Source organism: Sceloporus undulatus, chromosome 2 (genome assembly GCF_019175285.1).
Source record: "Sceloporus undulatus isolate JIND9_A2432 ecotype Alabama chromosome 2, SceUnd_v1.1, whole genome shotgun sequence".
NCBI classification, from domain to species: domain Eukaryota; kingdom Metazoa; phylum Chordata; class Lepidosauria; order Squamata; family Phrynosomatidae; genus Sceloporus; species Sceloporus undulatus.
In genome coordinates, this window is record NC_056523.1 from 71,552,656 (window position 1) to 71,574,457 (window position 21,802).

The 21,802-nt window shown below is 43.0% G+C and overlaps 1 protein-coding gene across 1 annotated transcript in view; it reads right to left on the reverse strand.

Moving 5' to 3' along the window:
* LOC121920348 overlaps nt 1–19,451 on the reverse strand; it is a 52,130-nt gene extending 32,679 nt beyond the window's left edge. Inside the window, exons 1-4 of the mRNA XM_042447481.1 lie at nt 19,361–19,451; nt 17,375–17,774; nt 13,028–13,086; nt 11,322–11,498 (exon numbers count right to left, since the gene is read on the reverse strand). Of these exons, the coding sequence (XP_042303415.1) occupies nt 11,322–11,498; nt 13,028–13,086; nt 17,375–17,774; nt 19,361–19,451 (727 nt within the window). The remainder of the gene's footprint in view (nt 1–11,321; nt 11,499–13,027; nt 13,087–17,374; nt 17,775–19,360) is intronic.
* Between the last annotated feature and the right edge of the window lie 2,351 nt (nt 19,452–21,802).

Sequence of the window (21,802 nt, forward strand, 5' to 3'; positions counted from 1 at the left end):
CATTGCTTGATTCAGTGGGGAGACCTTCAAATTCATCTTCAAAGCCCACTTAATCCACAAAGGCAGCATCAAAACTAATTTCTTTCATCTTTCAAAAAAAAATCTACTCATGAGTTTTTGCTCTCTACTATAGCCTTATTTTTCTCTCTGCATCATTTAGCTGTATTTAAACCTTTAAATTATTCCTAAACTGCCCATGTCTCATAGAACTGCCTTTTCCAGAACTACCTAGGAAGAAGAAAAGACTATTTAAGTATGCTCAAAATCAGAACATTTATATTGCCCAACAAAACAGTGCCAAAGATCAATTTTGGTTGGGTCTCCATGACACTCTACAGACCAATGTAAGTGTGTGCATAACTGACTTGTGTGGATGTATATCACATGTTCCCTAATATGCAGCTGGATCACACAGCCTGCGTCACAAACCAGTGATATATGTAATATTGTTGCTTTGCTATATGGCATCAGAAAAGGTGTTATCACTGAACCAGTTATAGTTTTGGTACTCTGTAACTATTCTCAGTTCAGGAGCCACACTGGAGTTGTACCTTGAATGCTCCAGAAAGAGCTAAAGTATAAGACACAATGTGAATGATGGAATGATATCAGTGGAAAAGGCAACAAGAGAACCCTGGTTAATTCCATGTTTCTGCTTTAAGGAAGCAGAATTAAATGTAGTTAAAATAGAGATGCTCTCTTTTGCAGCGTCTGCAAGGCATAGGAAGTAATTGTTCATCTTGAGCTGAATTTGTATCAGTTCAACCCTTTGAGATTGAAGAAAAGCAACTGCACTTTAAAAGAATTTCTCTTCAAAGATCTTTTCACTTCCTTAAAAAATGCACATGAATCTAAACCTATGAATGTCCCAACCAGGTTGTTTAAAGGACATTACCTCTTCAGGCAGTTGGAATGGGGAGTTCTGTATGTTTCTTTTGAGCAAAGAGCAGGTTAATTTTGAGGACAAGAAAAAAGCATCCATACCTCTCTTTATCCACTCACACCTTTACTTTGTCAAAAGACGCTCCAGAAGATATTCTAATGGGCCGATGGCCTGTCAGTCTTAGCTTATTATTCGCTTCTGCATTAAAACTGAATTATTAATATAAGATACAAGTTCTAAGGCACAAAGTGACAGCTATGTTTCTTTACTTCTGTATACTACACAGGGGCACGCACAGGACAAAAGATTTGGCTCAGACCATTAATCTGGCCACATCATCTTAGAATGGTTCAGCATTCACCAATAATCAAATCCAAAAAAGATCCCCCGTACCAAGACTATGCACAAGGAATGCTTGGTGGTTCCCCCCCCCTTAATTCAATAATAAATGAATATAAGTCTGTAGATTTGATGCCGAGGTGCATCCTTTATGCACACATTCTCCCTCATTCTCCCATACAAACCACTCTGTTTCTCCCCTCCTTCCCTGCTTTTGTTTTCATTGTAAGGTGCAGAACTCAGTTGGTTTCATGAACTATTTTGGATAATTCAAAGTGTGTCCAAGCAAACAATGCCCTAATGTCAGTTCCTCATTGTAATTCATTTTCAGGATGTTAAAATGCTGCATAATCTTTATTAACAGGTTTTTATGTGGTCTGGGATTCTCCTGCCCTATGATATATAGTACTGAGATATATAGATGGGAGTGGGAAGGAAAGGGAGAGAACTGGAGTGGGCAACTTGTGGCCCCTTCAGATGTTGGACTGAAACACCTATCAGACCTCACTAGAGACATAAAACTTCTGGAAATTTTGAGGACATTGGGAGGGGGGACTTCCCCCCCCCCAATTAAAACAAACAAGAGAGAAATTGATTTGTGACTTGTGCCAATAATCTACAATTTAAATTCATTTCAGTTTTTGATTCAGTTGAAAAAATAAGCTGTAGTTAAAAGCATATGCTCATCTAATCCACACACATTATCTGCTGTTTTCCTATTTATGTGTATGAAAGTGTGCACAACAGTTCATGTGTAATACTGATACATAACATGGAAGCTGGCTTTTCTACTCCTCTAGACTAGGATATAAGCTCGTGGAGAAGCATGGAAAAATATTATATTTTTTGTGGATTTTTCAGGCTATGTGGCCATGTTCTCGAAGAGTTATTAATTTTCCTTTTCTTTGATTAAAAAAATCACTTTGATTAAAGCTAGTCAAGTTTTAATCGAAGCAGCAAGAACCTTTGTCAGTATGCCTATCTATCTCTGTGTCTTTTCATACTGCTCAAGCCCCACAGACTATAGATGGAGCAGTTGAGAATGCTAAATCATGTCAGTTTTCAAATAATTGATCATAGTAATCACAGGGCTTTCAATGCTTGTCCTTCAGTAAATATTAATCTGCCACTGCAATCATTAAGCCTGATGTCACACAAGATGTATGAAGATTTTAAAATGAATGGTATCTCAATAAAATCATAGCACAGCATAAATTATTATTTTTTCTTTATTGCACATTAGTATAGGAGTAAAGAACTAAGCTGGTGAATTCAAGTAATTGTTGAAATTATTTTAATGCTTTCAGCAATGTGTAACAGTAAAAACTGTAGTCAGTGATCTTGCCATGATAGCAGGTTGTTTTTTAAAATGTGTCACTTTTTAAATTGGTGAAATGTTGGAGACCTTAACTCAAGCACAGACAAGACATTAAAAGACAAGGGAGATCTGCTACAGTCCTCCCAATCATGCAATAAACTAATATCCATTTACCTAGAAACAGGCCACAACGAACATAGTGGTGCTTAATTTTTGACATAGGCTTTGTTGCAACTCTTGCTCGTGAATAAAATCTCCAGAATCAAAAATCCCTGCTTGTGGACTGTGACGTGGACAATTTGTGGATACAAAGATTTTTATTTGCAGATTATCCCAATTTAGTCTGATAATAACTTAGATTTAGAAAGAATGTATCTAGATGTTTGAAGAAAGTTTCTTTATGTTTCATACTAGCAAAGCACTATTGAAGATATTTCAGGTAAGATAGACACAGACAATATTTTGGATTTTTTTTTAAAGAAGTTCAATTCAGTCTAGAAGCACACTCACCACATTCAATGGAAATATATCTCCTATCTTTGGCTGTTGTTTTGTGCCTTCAAATGAACCACAGCTTATAGGAATCATGTTCTAGGGTTTTCTTAGCAAGAATTATTCAGTTGAGGTTTGCAATTGCCATCCTCTGGGTCTTAGAGAGGGGGTAATGCACCCAAAGTCACCCTGCAGGTTTCCACAGATGGATGCTGATTCGCACTCTGGTCTCCTAAAGTCCTAGTCCAGCCTCAATCCACTGCTCCACACTGTCTCTTTGATCTCTAGAACCAGGCTTTAAAAAGACCAGTTTTGAGAGAGCTGAGTATGGCTGTACAGAGCTGATTTGTTGGCCCCTTGTGGTGTTATCAAGAAACTTCCCCTCCATCTCTTTTGCACTGAAAACAAAAAAGATCTTTTGGAATATACACACATACATACATGTATGCTCTCAGTCTCAGGGGAAGGCAATGGCAAACCTCCTCTGAACAAACATGAAAACCCCATGATTATGACCGTAGGGTCACTATAAGTCAGAAATAACTTGAAGGCACACAACAACAATGCCTTGATACCTTTAACACAGGGACTGGGGTGTGTGGGGGTGTCTGAGACTCTGCCCAATTCATGGGGAGAGAAGCAATAAGACTGCTGAGCCAGTAGAAGATTCACTAGAATGTATACCTGGCTTTCCAATCCCTAAAATGAGGGGAAGAATCTGGGCTTGTGCATCACCTGAAGAATTTGCTGGGAGCTCTTATTTAATTTTGTATTAATATTACATTTGTTTTTACCCACAGGCATTTTTGTGCCTTAGGACAGACACAATGAGCTTTCTGACTAAAAGCTGTTGCTATGTAGGAGCCTAGCAGCCTGTCAATGTTCCCATCTTCCTAGAATGTTCCTATTCCATTTTCTGGCCTCATTTGTTTCACTGCTGATCTTCACTGATGTATGATTCAAACTGTTGCCAGCTTCTTTGAAAGATCATGTGTCTGAGAACTAAACAAAATAAATTACTTAATTCAATGGCAGCAAGTTTCACAGATCAAAAGTTTTAAACCCATTAACAGTTAATATAATCGAGAATCACCTTAGCTCTAGCATTACATGGAAAAGTAAATGACTGAAACCTGTCCACTTCTATGCTATAATCACAGTTTTATATACTTCAGCCATTTCCCTTTTTACAGCCAGATCCTATGCACCACTGCATTTCTAAAACAGCTCAGTGCTAAGAGTAAGTGATCCAGCAGCGGCACAAGGAGAAAACCAATGTACTTGCATAGGAACACAACCTGGATACCACTGCTAAAGCAGAAAGTTAACCTCTAATACCACAAGGTCATTAACATGGAGCTAGTTTTATTGCAGTCTGTACAAAATCCTGCCTTGGGTGGTTTCTGTACTGGTCAGAATGCTCCAGGAGCAGCCTGGGGTATTCTGGCCCCAGAGATGCCCAACTTCCCCGTTAGTTGGGGCTCTCCATTGCAATGCCACCTATACCAGGTGTGCACATCTCACTGTGCTGCCTGGTACGGCTATCACTGCAGCAAGTCACTCACTCTGAGGTCAGAACAAGGTGCCCAGCATCTATCACTTGGCTGGGTGTCTCATTCTCTCCCTCCTGTTCTCCATTTTATGCTGCAAGAGACTAACATGGCTACTTCTTTGAAAAAAATCCTCTCAGTAACCATGGGGGACACCAAAAATCCAAATCCTGGGAAAATGACCTTTTTTACTACAATACGCAAAATTTCCGCAGGCTTGTCAATTGTAGTCCCCCTCCCCTGACACACACCCACACACACACACACCAAAAAATATTTTTTCCAGGCACAACACAAATATAATACGGCAATTTCTTGTAATAAGCAATGCTTAGAATGAGAAGTTGCCAGAGGCTGGGTCTTGCTTTAATCATGGAAGTGCCAGCCACAATGTGCGCTGTTAGCACAAAAATAAATGAATATCAACAGAATGTTAGCTGTTTCTTTAGTTGAACCAGAAAGTGCTAATCCTTTTTAACTTTTATTTACATGGAACGTTTGCTTTACCCTGACAATTCCAGTTGCACTTCCTAGTTATCTTTATGTATCTCTGGCCTGTTACAGACTGCCAAAATAAAGCTGCTTCGGGTCTCTTTGGAGGTATGCTGTTTAAATGATTCATGCACCCTAAGAATCCGGAAGCTGCACCAAAGCTGCACTCCAGTGCTTAGGAATGGAGTGTGGCTTTGGCGCGAACTCTGGACTCTTAAGACCCATGCATCATTTAAATAGCATACCTCCAAAGAGACCCGAAGCAGCTTTATTTTGGCAGTCTGTAACAGGCCTATCATTCTTTTAAAAGAGTGTTATCAAGGTGTGGATGCACTGTTACTTAATATAACAATGTTATGACATTTCTCTCTCTTCCCCATATATCTGTAACCTTTTGTTTTCTATTATTTGGCAGCTGCAATCCTGAGGTTTTCATGAAACTATTTAATTTGACACAAATACTTCTTCCTTGACTGCTAAAAACAACCAATTCAGTATTTCAAGTTGTACTATAGTTATCCCCACCCAAAATGCAATGTATTTTGTTTTTATTGATATTATGTTTAATCCTTTGAGAGTCTTACACCACTGTGAGTTTGAGGACCCAAAGTTATTGTTAGATACAGTGAGTCTCTTCAGACTGCTGAGTTTGCATATCATGGAATGGCAGGAAATGTTAACTTTATGTGGGAGTGGGGCTTCTGGGGGGTGGGGCTTCCAGGGGCAGTACTCGCTCCCTTCCCTTGTGCTGCCCTGTCCTTTTCCTGATGAGGAAAAGGGTGAGATAACGCACATCTGGAGTGCGTGGGGAAGGACAGGGGTGGCGCAGGGGAGGGCCTGACCAGGTGTCACCTCCCTTCTGGGATGTCACCCAGTGCGGACTGCACCACCGCACCCCTCCTAGTGATGCCACTGCTTGAAGGCACACACACACACATACCTGGTATTTCCTGATACTCTTACCTCCTCCCCCTTCAGTTCAGCTCTGGAGAAGGGATGTTTCAGATGAATAAAACATGTTATGTACTTCCAGAGATAGTAATACCTCTGCCTGCAACCTGAGTCTGTCTTTTGTAGTCTCCTCCTGCCAATCTTCAGTGTAGGGCTCTTCTGCTTGGAAAAGCTTAAATAAGTAGGAAAATAAGCTAAGGGCTCGTCTACACAAGCCAGAATACTGTGGGCTACTCCTGGAGTATTCTGACAATGGAGCTGCCCTAGATTCCCTGTTACTTCTGTGGTCAGCAGCAATGATGGGCTACTTTCATGTCTGCACTCAAATTGAGGATTTGGCCCTTCAACATGTAGACAGGTCGTGCTGAGGGTGGAGGGAAACCAGTTTAATTGGCCCATGCAGGCATGCCCTAATAGTGGATAACAGCCAAAGGCCAATTGATGTTTTAAAGATCAGTGAAACAAATTTCAAATAAAAAAACAACCCAGTGATTTTCCTGAGCACTGAGACAACAGGATAAGTCAGAAGACCAGAAGGGAAAATGTATGAAGGATGACAAAATAATAATAATAATTTTGCTGTATTCAGTTTGGAAATCTAATAATACCCATGGAGAAGGAGCCCTCTGCCCAAAAAATCTGAAACCAACTTTACATACAGGATTCTTGCCTTAGATGATTGAGAGAATTGGAAAGAAATACAGAAATTTCACAGAACTCTATGCTTCCCCAAACCCTATAAAAGGAAGGACAGATGCATAAATAAATCTAGACTTTCCGAGTTCCCTTAGGTGTAATATAACTATGTTGCTACAGACATGTTAAAATGGTGAGCAACTGTCCCATTATTTCAACAAGTTCCATCCTGCTCAGTCCTAGATTGGTTGATTAATAACAAATACATGGACCAGTCCCATTTTGAGTTTTAGCCAGTTTTACAGTTTAGTTTCTGGCTGTGTGTTTATTCAGAAGCAAGTCCCATTTGAGTATAAGACAAATGAGTGTAGAGCTAAATCTATGACCCAAGATACATCAGTAGTCCAGTGGCACCTTGGTTTCCTCAAAATGGAGAATATATGAAGAAAACCGTCAGCCAAAGGCATTTAATGTCACATGTACCATGCAGCCTGCTCCCCTGCTGAATAAAGTTTTAAACAGAACAGAAATGTAGAAATGTATGTTTAATAGTAATCTGGATACTGGCACAAAATACGACCTCAGTAAGGTCTGAGCTTTTGTCCCCACCAAAATGTGGGTAAAGGATCTCACTATTTGCATGCTGCCCAGTTTCAAAGAAATGAATTATGTGTGTGAACTATAGCTAACATAGAACTGGTAGTAACAAGTTACAAACAACATAGTTATTTGTAACTAATTACCCCTCTTTTTCTAATAAAGTTGCATTTTAAAATGTACTGGAACTGAATTTTGAAAGTAGTGTAAAAAGAGGAAATATTTGTTTGCACATTACAGCCAATGTTTTCTAGATACATCTATATTTTGGAGCATTTTAAGAGACACTCTGAGTATATATTTTTTCAAGATTTAGACCATTCTTTTATTATTCCTAAGATTTCTTTAAAAAAATGTAATACATTGTGTATTTAAAGCAACAACAACAACAACAACAACAGATTACTTTCATTTGGGCTTTGTGACAAGTTGCATAAACAGATTACTTTTTAAAAGTAACTTTCCAAGCTCTGGTCCTGCTCTTCCATGATTTGGATCAAGTGTGTGATGCAGCTGCCTCCCAGCAGAAACTATTGTGTTAATTCCCAATGCTGCTGGATACCATTGTTCTAATCTTTGTTTTAGTCTCAGAAAGGGCAGAAACCACAGTCATTGTTTTGATTTAGTTTCTGATTACCTAGTGTGTAGACAAATTTCACTGGATGGTGTGCAGAATTTGAAGCTAGTCAAGCTTTAGCCTAGATGCGGTGCAATAAAAAAACATAATCTACTTATTACCTTACACCTTGAAAAAGCTCTTGGCAATTTCTTTGCACAAAGATGTTAAAACCATCCACTTTTGACTGTAATGTGGTCTTCCTCTGTTCTGACTGCCTTCCGCTTTAGCAGGCCTGATTGTCCTTTCTATGAGTCATGTCATCCCATGGCATGTTCAAAGTATAACAGCCTCAGTTCATGCACTTTTTGGCTTCTAGGGAAAATTAGGACTTGATTTGCTGCCCAACTCTTTTAACTGTGTGAACATGGGCAAGATTGTGCTGTTAGGCTGTTTAGTTCTAATTAAAAGATTTATACACGTTTAGACTACACAAAGACAAAGGAGATTACCGCACTACACACTTATAGTGTTGCTATTCCACTTTAACTGTTCTGGCTGCCTCCTATTGCATTCTGGGATTTGCAGTTTAGGGAGGGGCAGTTTGAGTTCTCAGCCAAGAGCTCTTAGGCCTCACTGAACTACAAAGCCCAGAATGCAACAGGAGGCAGCCAGATCAGGAAAAGTGGAATACTAGCACTATAAGAGTGTAGTGCAGTAATCTGATTTATGTAAGTTTACAAGTACTTGAGCTGGGAGTGAGAGGACTGGTCTGTAGTGACAATAACACAGTAATTCAAGAAGCTGTGCAGTATCATGTCCCTGAATTATGTGAGGTTGGGTATACTTTCCTAAACATACAACCTCAGTCACAACTCTTAAAGATATAAGAGCGCTGTTCTCTTTCACATCTGCCCGCCCACCCCTATACCTCATGATAGTATCAGCTGATGGCTTCCATAGAATCATAGAAGTTTATCGCACCAGGGTTAAAACGTCCGCCGGTGCATTCTAACGGGGGTGCGCAGGGGCGTGCAGGGAGCATGATGGGAACGCGATGGGTCCCAGAACGCCATTTTTCCACACAGCAGAACGCCGCCTTTGCCGCCAGGCGTTCCCATTGAGTTCCAGGGGGCACGATTTCTGGGAATGCTTTGAAACAGTTCCCAGAAATTGCGCCCCCTGGAACTCAATGGGAACGCGACGGGAACGCCCAGCGGCAAAGGCGGTGTTCCGCTGTGCAGAAAAATGGCAATCTGGGACCCATCGCGTTCCCATCACGCTCCCTGCACGCCCCCGCTAGAATGCACCGGGGAACGTTTTAACTCCGGTGTGATAAACTTCATAGTATCATAGAGTTGGAAGAGACTGCAAGGGCCATTCTGTCCAACCCCCTGCCATGCAGGAAATCACAATCAAAGCATCCCCAACAGATGGCCATCCAGCCTCTGCTTAAAGACCTCCAAGGAAGGAGACTCTATCACCCTCTGAGGGAGTGTGTTCCACTGTCAAACAGCCCTTACTGTCAGGAAGTTCCTCCTAATGTTGAGGTGGAATCTCTTTTCATATAGCTTGCATCCATTCTTCCCGGTTCTGTTCTCTGGAGCAGCAGAAAACTAGCTTGCTCCCTCCTCAATATGACATCCTTTCAAATATTTAAACATGTCACTGAGCTCATGAAAAAGCTCTGCATTTTAAACCAAACTTTAAAGGAACTATACAAACTGATGAACCTTATCCAAATAGATCCAGCATCTCGAATAGCATGTTTAATGTTCAGATTAAAATCCGGAGGACCTATTTCAAGTGAGCCTTTCCAGTTTATGTGGCCCTTTGTTGTTGCTGTATGCCTTCAAATGATTTCCAATTTATGGCTTGAGAGATGGATAAAGACGAGCAAAGAAAAGGACATAGGAGAAATGATTTGATTTGAGGCTGCAGTATATCAGACCTATGCCCCCCATAGCATAAATAGTAGTGAATTTCTCATGTCCTGTTGTACAGTATCTTTAAACTCATTATAAATTCTTTAATCTCCTAGCGTGGACATTGCTGAATGATATCATTGTTTTCATTGAAAAGAATACACTTGCAATAGAGGAAGGAAGGAGTGCTGAGAAAAAGGGACAAAAAGGTAAACACAATGCAACAGATTTTATGACTGAGCAAGCACAGGTTATGCAAACAAGTTTCTTGGCAAGAGGACTGTGTCAGAAAACATGAGCAGGGATTCGTGTTTTAAACACATGCAGGTACAGTCGTATGTACTAGAGCTGAGTACCCCTAGATCCAAGTTTGAGACAACAGAGAAAAAAACAACACATTCATTCAGAACTTTAAAATGTTTGCTCTAATTAAGAAGGCAAGGTTTAGTATGAAGAGCTGGACTTTTTTTTAAAAAAAGTACAAAAATCCCAAGAGAATACATTTGGGAGAGTGTACTTTCTAAAGCTTATGAAGATGACAAATTGCCTAAAGACCAAACTGAACTGGACTAAAATTTGTCTAGAAAAAGTCTGTATTTTTTTTGTCCCCGAAGCAGCAGATACCTTATGATTGTACAATTGCAGAAAACCAAGAAATTCATTTTACTCCAAAGAATAGCCATGCCTTCTGGTATATTGCTACAAGTTTCCAAGCCAGCTACTATAGGAGAAAACATACTACCAGTGCAAAAGAAGAAAAGATAACTTTCATAAGTATTTGCATATGAGGATTTTGCAAAAAATATTAATCTTGCTACAAGCTTTACAGGATCATATCACAAATATGTAAGCAGAGCCCAATATAATTGGGTTCAAAACACACAAAAAAGGACAGTGTATCCAGACAAAAGCATCTTGAATGACAGCATTGAATCCATGAGGTATACTAGAATTAGCACTGAGGCTGATCAAAGTTGTTGCAAATACATATATTGTAGGAGGAAGCATTCTGTGAGTCAGGCATCAGGCATATGATAACTTGTTTAAAATGTGTGGTAGTGTGCAAGGAAACAAATCCAGCCTTAGTAGACATAAAAAGAATATCAAGTATTGCTAATTAGAAAGCTAGCCTTTGTAGTAATGAAATAAATAAATAAAACTCATGCCAAATAACAGCATCTAAACTTTCATGTCAGGTGGGGGGGACGGGACACCATTTAGCGCATGTTATGCACCCCTCTGGTACAATATTTAATTTGCATTTCATTTTTGAAAGTACTAATTTAGTTACTGTAAGTTATGAATATTGGCATGAAAACATAATTTCCAGTATTTTTGCAAGGTAAACATTTCAACCCCTGCACATGCACAAAGCTACATTTTTTGTGCTCAGAGCTAACCTTTTTAAAATCTAAAAGAAGCATTGAAGCTTGGTTTGTTTCTTTGTTATTCTAAAATAGCAAATTCTTGCTTTTGAGTACTATAACATATGCAAATACATTCTCTCTCACATACACATATACACAGAGCCTTTGTGATACTATGAAGGAGTTTGGATTTAAAGTCTAGGAGGGAGTCTGACCTGTCTGCATTCCTGAGCCAGTTCTCCTCCCCTGTCCTTTCTTTTTCCTCTTTGAGCTATCCATGAGTAGAGAACCAGACGGCAGGAGAAAGACACCAGGTATTAGCTTGCACAGACAATGAGATAGTATCTCACAAAAGGCTCCCCACAGCAATGACAGCTCAGCAGTTACACTTCCTACAAAGAAGAAAATAGTCTGCGTTGTTTTGCTTTTCATCCGTTAGGCACAATTCTAGTTAAATCTTTTGAAGGCAGAGACCAAAATACTAGTGGCCTTATAATCTAGGATTGATCCCGCACTGTCCCCCGTGAATCCAAACTATTTCATGGGTGACCTCACTGAGTTGAGGTGGGAGAGGGGACTGTCAGTGATTTTATTCATTGGCTTCAAGAATTTTCTTAGTGTCTAACATGATACTGCATCTAAATACACAGGGAATGGTAGCACTAATGAATAATGGATCAGCTGTAATGTTGAATGCAACATATGAAGATAATGGTCATTCTTTCAACCACACATACACCACTAACCTCAGCTATCTAGCATATTTGATTTAATTTTGAGAGATCATATCTCACAGTGATGACAGGAGATTCATTAAAAACTTATTGATATTCCCAACCTAGCTTCTATTTCAGATGAAGAGTAATGATAGAATTACTCATTCATTCCTCAAGCTTAAAACAAAGGGTTATTATCTCAATCTTCAGATTCCACCAGGCTGTTATTTTACTGAATTATCTGAAGACACATAGTCATCTCATAAAATTAATTTAGCTCCTCCAAACTGCATTAATATCCTGCAGCCTAAAACTAGCCAGTGATCACAAAGACCAGCCCCAGTACTAATGATCAAGAATCTATAACAAGGGTTACGAAGCAGCTTCAAAGCAAAGTCACTATTTTTCAGATTTGATCTACCAAAGTGAAATGGGATTCTCTCTTAAGAACCAATATCCTTGTTAAACAGTTCTGCTCATAGTACATGCAGGACAAACATGACTACAGAGGTACACATGATAGCCAACATCACAAAGCAAGGACACAAAGCGTCAAGATACAAGGCAAACAGAAGTGAAGTATATTGAACCATTAACATAGATACAACTAACAGTATAAAACAAAGAAACAAAGACCACTGAAATGTGAGCACAGGAAGGGTGAGCAGGAGAGTGACAAAAATAGCTATATTCAAATTTATTAGCTTTAAGTTTGATTTTTAAAGATGCTAAATCTGCAGGGTCCTGAAGTTAGGAACATCTTCTCCTTAAAACACTAGGCAAGATAGCTCTTAACTGAAAGATTAAGGCAGTGCTAATGTACTAAGACAGTGAAACATCAACTGAAAGCCTCCAGGCACCCACACTGAAACACTGGTGCAAGGTCCTTAAGATGCACAAAATAATATGCTAATGCAAATTTTAAAATACACATCTAGGCAAAACAGCAGGAGAATTAAGCAAGACAAGACCACATACAACATACAGAGATACCTAGATAGCCCTTCACTTCTGTATCCTTGCAAGATATTTTGGTGCGGTATCTATCCTGTGTCCTATACTAAGCCCCACCCTCATCAGGTTACGCCATTTTGGGGAAGTGACAGGTTCCACTGTGAAGAACCTATCTTTCTCCTGGGCATAGAGCAAACTTGTCAATTCTTGTACTAAGATATGTAGGCACATCCTCTGAAGAATATACTTACCAGAAAGACGAGGGTAGGATGATGTTAAGGGAAGCAATTTTTCAGCTGAAACAAGCAGGCTAAAGAGAAAGAAAGTGCAAGTAAGAGACAGAAAATGGTCCTTAAAAACAGGGGGAAGGATCTGCCAGATGAAACCAATGCCAGATAAATGAAAAAGCAATGTTTGGGAAATTATAGGAAGAGATGAAAAGGGACCAAACTAGAAAAAGAGAATTTGAACAGGTGATAGATTCCAGTGGGTCGCCCTCTAAATGCTTGGTTCCAAATTCATTAAAATTTGCAGACACAAAACAACATCTCTGGGTTTTTATTAGACCCCCAGTAATGCATCTTTGGATGTATCATCAATAGGTATTAAATAAAATAAGTGTACTGGGATGACCGGAGAACAAAAATGCTTTGTTTGGTATCACTGTGGGTTTGCCAAAAATCAGAAACGTGTTGAAGGCACACAACAACAACAATCAGCAATGATGATATCCATAGGGTCTTCACATATTCCAGTCCCTGAGCAACTGAACTGTTGTAAATCATAAATTGTGTTTGTGGTCTTCTTAGTGAGGATATGCTTTTGTAATGCATATCTCTCATTGGAAGCACTGTCTAAGTGGGGTAAAAAACAACAACAGGCTTAACAGCTTATAGTGGCCAGGCAGTCCTATGTGACACAGCGCAGTCAGTGTGGTGCAATGGACAAAATGTTGGATCCTGGGCTGGATGAGATCAAGGTCCCAATTCCCACTTAGTTAAGAGGTGACACAATGGATTAGTCACAATTTTTCAGCCACACATGCCTCAAAGTTACAGGTAAAACCACCAACTTGAATTAAAGGGAGTGCGGGATACAAATAAAACAGACAAAAGCAAAAAAACTCTTCAATGATAAAGTTTGTGAATAACTACTTTCCTGGCTGGCTGTGGCCAGGGAAAAATCTTTTGAGTAATCTAAAAGAAATGTTATATTGGCAGAAACAGTAATAAAGAAGCATTACAGGCTAGCACCTTTTGGCAATTTATTTGCAAAACCAAGTTAGTCTACTGGGCAGGCGGATTCCAGAGATGTCTCCACTAAAAGCAGGGTCTCAGGTGCAAAAAAAATGAAAACATAAAAACCCTCTGTAGTCTATATTGTTTTAAGAGTACTTTCACTTCATACTGTAAGATACCTTGGATTAAACAAATAAGCAAACGCTTCTAAATTTTACTGTAGGAAAAAAGAAATAAAAAATCTGGAGCCAAACTTTAAAAAATAAATTTTGTTCTTTTGCCTCATAGTGATTAGTATGGATAGTTTCCCCCTAAACAGCATTTATCCTGCGCTCGTGACACCAGGGGAAAGTGTTCATGAAGACACAACTGAACAAGTGAACAAAAGATTCTAGGAAATACTCTGCAGCAGACAGTAAGCGTAAGCAGCCCAGGTGGGTTTTTAGCTAACACAAGGTGCTTCAAAAAGAATGGCACAAAATCGGACAAGAACAGCCTTACTTTTGCTCCATTGTTTTTGAATCATACATTAAGCAGCACCGAGCAAATATTCCCAAAACTATCTGCATTAATAAAAATGCTGCCTTCTGTTATCACAAACAATAGACAAAACAAAGGTTTCCTGTTCTATCTTTTATATAAGGTTTGTTTCCCAAAGCAATTTAGCCTAAATGGCAGCGTAGCAATTGCAGCAACCCCCAGAATTGGTCCTCCACTTTCCAGTCATTCTGTGTGTCCAGCTGCTTGCCACGGGTGTAAATATCAGAATTGTTACCTCAGTTGTTACCTTGACAAATTCAAGATAAAGGTCTGGTGACACAAGGCACATGCTGAGCTAATGAAAACACAAAAGCCACAAATATATAGATTAGCCTCTTCCTGTCACCTCTTTGAAAATGAAAATGGTAGCTTTACAGGTGTATGGATAGATTTCCCTCACCAATATGTAAGGCACAGCATCCAAGATAATACTACAGAGCACCAGATTCAGGACAGTTCATAATCCCATCACAACTCATACTCTGAGAGTGGATCAGGATCCCACATAAAATCCTGAGAACAGGGAATGAAACAGATCCTGACCTCTTGGGAGAAAACAAATCCTTATTCTCTTTGTAGTTTGTTCAGAGTTTGCTTGTTGTGCCGTGTGGTGTGTGTTGCTGTTTATAATCTGTGATTCTCAAATACCACCTCCCCCTCCAAAACTGGGGGGGGGGGGGTGGAGAACACCCAACACCTTTCTTCTTCATTAGCAAAGAGAGGGCAAACCAGATCTGAGCAAGTCATTTCATTTCAAGTCTCTTAAATGAGAAATCAATATAATTCCACAAGAAATGAGGAAGGCTTATGGGAGTACTTCCTTCACTCACTCATTTCTAGCATGGACAGAGTGGGCTATGGAGCACTATGGACCTTCAGCCAGCCATCCCTGGTGCTCTCCATCGTGTCAGTGACAGAACAGCAGTCTCAAGTGCCCTAGGTCCTTTGTTCCTCTGGGTCTTGGTTTCAAGCCAGTCTGAAACCACACAGAAAGGGATGAACACTTCCCAGTCCTTTTGGGGCTGGCCTCCCCCCTCCTCCATTTTGGAAGATTTATTCAAGGTGGTAGTCACCAGGGTGGTTTGAGAAGGCAAAAATTACAAACACTTTCTGCTGTGAGGCTTGACAAAAACGCAGCCCACTAGTTCCACTTGCTTTTTGTAAGCCAACAAATGTTTCCAGCTTGATTCCTGATCCCCAGACACCACCTGGCTTTGGGAAGGAAATACAGAGTTTGCAAAGTGTAGCTCTAGTCGGCTGCTATATTAAACACTTAAAACGCTCTCAAAGGGCTTCTTCCCCCGTGTGCTGTGCTTACTGACCCAGGGTTCCAGGTATGGAGAGAGATCTTGTGGTGTCTTTGAGACGGACTGAAAGAAAGAAGTTGGCAGCAGGAGCTTTCCCAGGCAGAAGTCTACTTCCTCAGATGCATTTGGAAGTAGACTTCAATCTAGGAAAGCTCATGCTGCCACCTTTTCTTTCAGTTGGTCTCAAGGGCGCTACAAGATCTCTCTACAGACTGATTCTACAGACTAATACAGCTATACCTTTCAAGCGCTACATGTATGTTGGTGCACCCATATGTAACAATATTCCCATCCCAAGCGTTCACTGCACAGAGATGGAAACTGATGAACGTGGTGGGTGCCTGTGCATGTACAAACCCCACCATCACTGCTCACTCAATGGTTTTCAGATTGCAGGTTCTCCCGATCAGGGATGAATTATTACACCGGATTAAACAAGAAAGGCGTTCATCTAGTTCCAGACCCAGAACTTTCACAAAAACTTGGGAAACATTCCTCTCCTCTCTTGAAAGAAAACATTTGCGTTGCTTATCATGCTTGAAATAGTGGTCTACAGCCACTGCCGTCCCCCAAAAGAGGCAAACAGCCCTCCAAGGGAAGGGGCAGCCCTGAAGAAAGTGTGGCAGACCTTTCTCTACATTCCCTACAGAGACAGCCTGGGAGGGCATGCCATGCAGAGGTGATGCCAGGAGCCCCTCACTGGCCCAAGGGGGGCCTTTTCTTTCTTCTAGATACTTATATGGACCACACACGTATAGACACAGAGAGAGAGAAGACAGAGACAGGGACACAGACAGAGAAAGAGAAAGAGAAAGCGGGGGTTAATACACTCGTCAAGGCAGCGCTGGGAACGGTCTAAAGCAGCATCTGAATGGGACAGAAAGCCAGGAAAGGCGGGGAGAGGGCCAGGGACACAGCTGACTTAAAAGGAAGCAAGTCCAAAGGGATGGGCGAAGCCGCAAAGGAGGATCGAAAGATCCCCGAAGGCAGGCAGAGGCGCCCCAGAGCCGCTCCAAGGGCCGGCGGGGCTTTCCAGTCTCTCTAAGGAAGCTTGCCCCAGATGGCTCCCTCGGAAGGAGAGGGAGGGGAAGCACTGCCCCGCCGCCCTGCCTCCGCTCCTCCGCCTCCCGCACCTGCCCTGGCCGCACACACACAAAGGGGCCAGCGCCAGGGCCCCCTTCCCTGGACCCGGCCCTCCTTTCCTCTTTCGGGCACACTCTGGGCTTGTGGCACTGGGGCTCCAGGCCCCTCCAAGCCGGACCCAAGCGGAGCCTCCCTGCAGTCTGGAGGCGGCTTCCTCCGCACTCCTCGGCCGTCCCTCCTTGGAGCGGAGGCCGGCTCAGAGGAGGCTCCCTCCCAGGCCCCTGCCCTGCCCTCCCGGCCCGGCTCCCGCCAAGCCCCCGGACGGAGCCCGGGAGAGCTCTCGCTCGGAGCCCCGGGGGGCTCGGGCTCAGGGACGGGGGCAAAGGGGCCCCTGGGAAGGAAGGAAGGAAGGAGCCCAAGGCGGTCCTACCTGGCGCTGCTTGGCCCTCCGCCGGGGCTCCCTCCGAGGATGGGATCGGGGGCTGCTGCTGGTCTCCTGCTGGTTGTGGCTGCTTCCCCTTCTCTTCCCCGGAGGAGGCGGGCAGCGGGAGAGGAGGGCTCTCTGGGGGAGAAGGGAGAGGGCCCAGGGCTGCTGCTGCTGCTGCCTCTGCCCCCGGCGCCTCCTTCCTTCCTTCCTTCCTTCTCCGCAGCCGGCGCCCAGCAGCGGCAGCTCTGCCCCTCTGCCTGCGCCGCCGGAATCCCTGCCCTGGCTGCCCTGGCTGGCGCCCTCCTCCTCGCCAGCCGAGAGAGAGAGAGAGCGGGGGCTGCGTGGGGGGGACTCAGCTGCCGGTCCCAGAGAACAAAGCGGGCAGGGCCCTGGTCGCCAGCCCCTCAGCCAATGGAAGGGCGCCTCACCTGCGCCCCAGACCCCCCCCCTCGGCAAAGACGAGAGAGAGAGAGAGGGAGAAAGAGAGAGAGGGGGGGAAGGAGAGAGAAAGAGAGAGGAAGGAAGGAAGGAAGAGGAGAATAAAAAGGGGAAAGAAAGGAGGAAGAGGGGAAGAAAGGAAGAGAAGAGAGGGAAAGCAAGAGAAAGGGAAAAAAGAGGGGGAGGAAGGGAGGAAGAGAAAGCGAAAGAGCGAAAAGGGAGGGGAGGGCAGGAAGCGAAGGTCCAGAAAGACGGGGGCTCCACTTTGTGTGGGGGAGGGAAGCGAGTTGCCCCCCAGAATCCTTGTGTCCCCCTTTTCCCCCCAAGTGAGGGCTCCTCTCCTGCTCTTGGGAGCCTTTATGGCCGCCTCTCCCCCGCTCCCTCGGTGGGGCAGGAGAGCGGCCCTCCTGCCTTCTTCCCCAGGAACTGTGGAAACCGGGGGGAGAAGAAGAAGAAGAAGGGAGCCTCTCTCAGGACAAAGGAGGAGGAGGAGGACAAAACCCTGGAAGGCCAGCCAGCCCCTCCTCCCCCTCCCCCTCCCTCGGTGTGTTGTGTGGGGAGAGGGGTGGGGGCGGGGTGTGTGAATTGCAAGCGCCCCTTGGAGAGCCACAAAGGGAGGGGAAGAAGAGGAAGAAGGGGCGAGGAGGGCTCTTCCCTTCCTCCCTTTGGCTGCATCCGCACTGGAGAAATAACCCGGTTTGGCAGCGCTTTAACTCTTTTTCGGGCTCAAGACTCCGCTCTGGGCCCCACAACAAACTCCAGCTCCCAGAATTCCATAGCCTTGAGCCAGAAAAAGAGTTAAAGCGCTGCCAAACCGGGTTATTTCTCCAGCGCGGATGCAGCCAAAGGGAGGAAGGGAAGGGAAAGGAAGGGGGAGGGCTTTTTAGAAAGAAGGGGTTTGCCATTGCCCTCCTCTGAGGCTGAGAGAGGGCAACTCGCCCAAAGTCACCCAGTGAGGTCCCAGGGCCCAGCAGGGATTCGAACCCTGGTCTCCAAAGTCATAGCCCAGGGCTCAAACCACTACACCACACTGCCTCTCGGACCAGGTTTCAAATCCCTGATTGGCCATAGAAACCCAGTGGGAGACCTTGGGCCAGTCACACTCTCTCAGCCTCAGAAGAAGCAGTGGGAAAACTCATCTGAACAAAACCTTATGCTGGCCTTATTGTTGCCAGGAGTCAGAAAGGACTTGAAGACACTTCGTGAAATTAAGACTATGAAGCAGTTGCCTTAAAAATACATTCCTGGAGCTCTCTGTCAAAGTAGCAGGGAGCTTGCAGTCTCTCTGATCCATAGGGGCATTAAAGAGAGATTAAAGTCCATTTAAAGCATCCCACAAACAATGCGAAAATAGCTAGTCATCGCACAAATGATTATCACCCACAATTGTGCAAAGAAAGTGATATTGGAAATGCATTGTCACTGACATCCCAGAAGTAAAAAAGATGCACTTTATCACTTGTGACCACTTTAATGGTGGGTTTTGTGCCACGTCGTGTGAAATCATTTCACGTAATTACACCATTTCCCCAGGATATTCATGGGATAAACGCCCAATCTCCTCCATGTGATAAACCCCATCGACATTTCCCCCTTGGACTCTGCTGTTGCTGTAGGGGCAGTTAGAACCAGCACAGGCCATTATGCCTAAGGCCTGTGGCTTGGCTGCAGGGGTCTTTCCAGGGTTGCCAGGCATGAGGCTATTTCTGCATGGGAGTTACTTAACAAGCCGCACACGCAGAGTTGTTACATTCTGCTGCAGCTGTCGTTCAGTTGTCTCTTGCAGAAATATTGTTGACTAGGACTCCTGGGGGTCGCAGCCCAGCAACATCTGGAGGGCTCCATGCTTCCCACCCTTGTCTTAAGGGGACCCCCTAACTCCCCCTCCCCAGATGTGTATCCCTTCAGTTGCAAAAAACACAACTAGCATTTCTCCGATTGCTTTATTAGATTTCTATCCTGTCTTTCTTCCAAAGATGGGACTCACAGAGGTTCAAATATTTAATTTGCTATGAAAACACAGAAGAATATGAAACATCAATACAGAATTGAATAAAAATGCCAATTTGAAACCGTGTAAAACACCATTTTAAAATGTTTAAAAAGAAAGAAAGGAAAGGACAGCACCCACCCAAAAGCAAGCCTTGGCTTCCTATCTGGATTTTTAAAACTCTTCCCTTTCTGGCTGGAAGACAACAGAGAGGGGACCTTGCTAGGATGTTTTACAGCTTGGGCAGGCCTCTCTTCTCTTTCTACCATCCCATACAATATGTATTCTACCTCCCTGGTATTTTAGGACAAAACAAGAAAATCCTGATTTTTTTAAAAAAAAGGAATGAAAAGAGATTCCACCTAAACATTAGGAAGACTTTTTCTAAACTGTAGAGCTCTTCAAGAATGAATGGACTGCCTCAGAGAGTGATGGACTCTCCCTCTTTGGAGGTCTTCAAATAAAGGTTGGATGGGCATCTTTCAGGAGTATTTGGGTTTATTCCTGCATGGCAAGGGGAAACAGATGACTAGATGGCCCTTGTGGCCCCTTCCGTGATTCTGTGGAATACTTTCAGCACGTACAGTTTTGACAGTGCATATCAATAACACATGTATTTACATAGCACAGGTATTTGAAGAGCACAGTTGTCATGATTACAGGTACAAAAGGGAGTTTGCTTCTCCTACTCTGACATTAAGCACATTTCTTTGGGATTAAGATCTATTTTGCTTTCAAAAAAGAGATTATATTTTAAACTAAAAATAATACAATTAGCATCTTTTGCCATCCTTATGCTCCACCAGAGAGCCAGCATAGTGTAGTGGTTTGAGTGTTGGGCTATGACTGGAGATTCAGACTACAATTGCTCACTGTGCCATCAAAACCCACTGGGTGATCTTGGGTGAGTCACACACACTCAGACACAGAAAAACCCATGATATAATCATAGAGTTGGAAGAGACCGCAAGGGCCATCCAGTCCAACCCCCTGCCATGCAGGAAATCACAATCAAAGCATCCCCGACAGATGGCCATCCAGCCTCTGTTTAAAGACCTCTAAGGAAGGAGACTCCCCTACACTCCAAGGGAGTGTGTTCCGCTGTCGAACAGCCCTTACTGTCAGGAAGTTCCTCCTAATGTTGAGGTGGAATTTCTTTTCCTGTAGCTTTCATCCATTGTTCCTGGTCCTGTTCTCTGGAGCAGCAGAAAACAAGCTTGCTCCCTCCTCAACATGACATCCCTTCAAATGTTTAAACAGGGCGATCATATCACCTCTTAACCGTCTCTTCTCCAGGCTAAATATCCCCAACTCCCTGAGTCTTTCCTCATAGGGCATGGTTTCCAGACCCTTCACCATTTTAGTCGCCCTCCTTTGGACACGCTCCAGTTTCTCAATGTCCTTTTTGAATTGTGGTGCCCAGGACTGGACACAATATTCCAGGTGGGGCCTGACCAGAGCAGAATACAGTGACACTATTCTCTTGATCTAGACATTATACTTCTATTGATACAGCCTAAAATTGCATTGACCTTTTTAGCTGCCGCATCACACTGTTGACTCATGTTCAACTTGTGGTCTACTTGGACTCCCAGATCCCTTTCACATGTAGTCTTGTTCAGCCAGGTGTCCCCCATCCTGTATCTGTTCATTTCATTTTTCTGCCCTAAATGCAGTACCTTACATTTCTCTGTGTTGAATTTCATTTTGTTATCTTTGGCCTAGTTTTCCAGTCTGTTCAAGTCATTTTGAATCTTGATCCTGTCCTCTGGGGTATTAGCTACTCCTCCTAATTTGGTGTTATCTGCAAGTTTGATAAGTATGTCCCCAATTTTGTCCTCCAAGTCATTGATAAAGATGTTGAATAGCACTGGTTCACTTTGGGGTGCCATAAGTCATAAACTACTTGAAGACACACAACAACAACTACAACAACAACAACTACAACAACTGCCCACTACATACCTTCTGACTCCACATTACATTCATACTAAGGCTGGTAT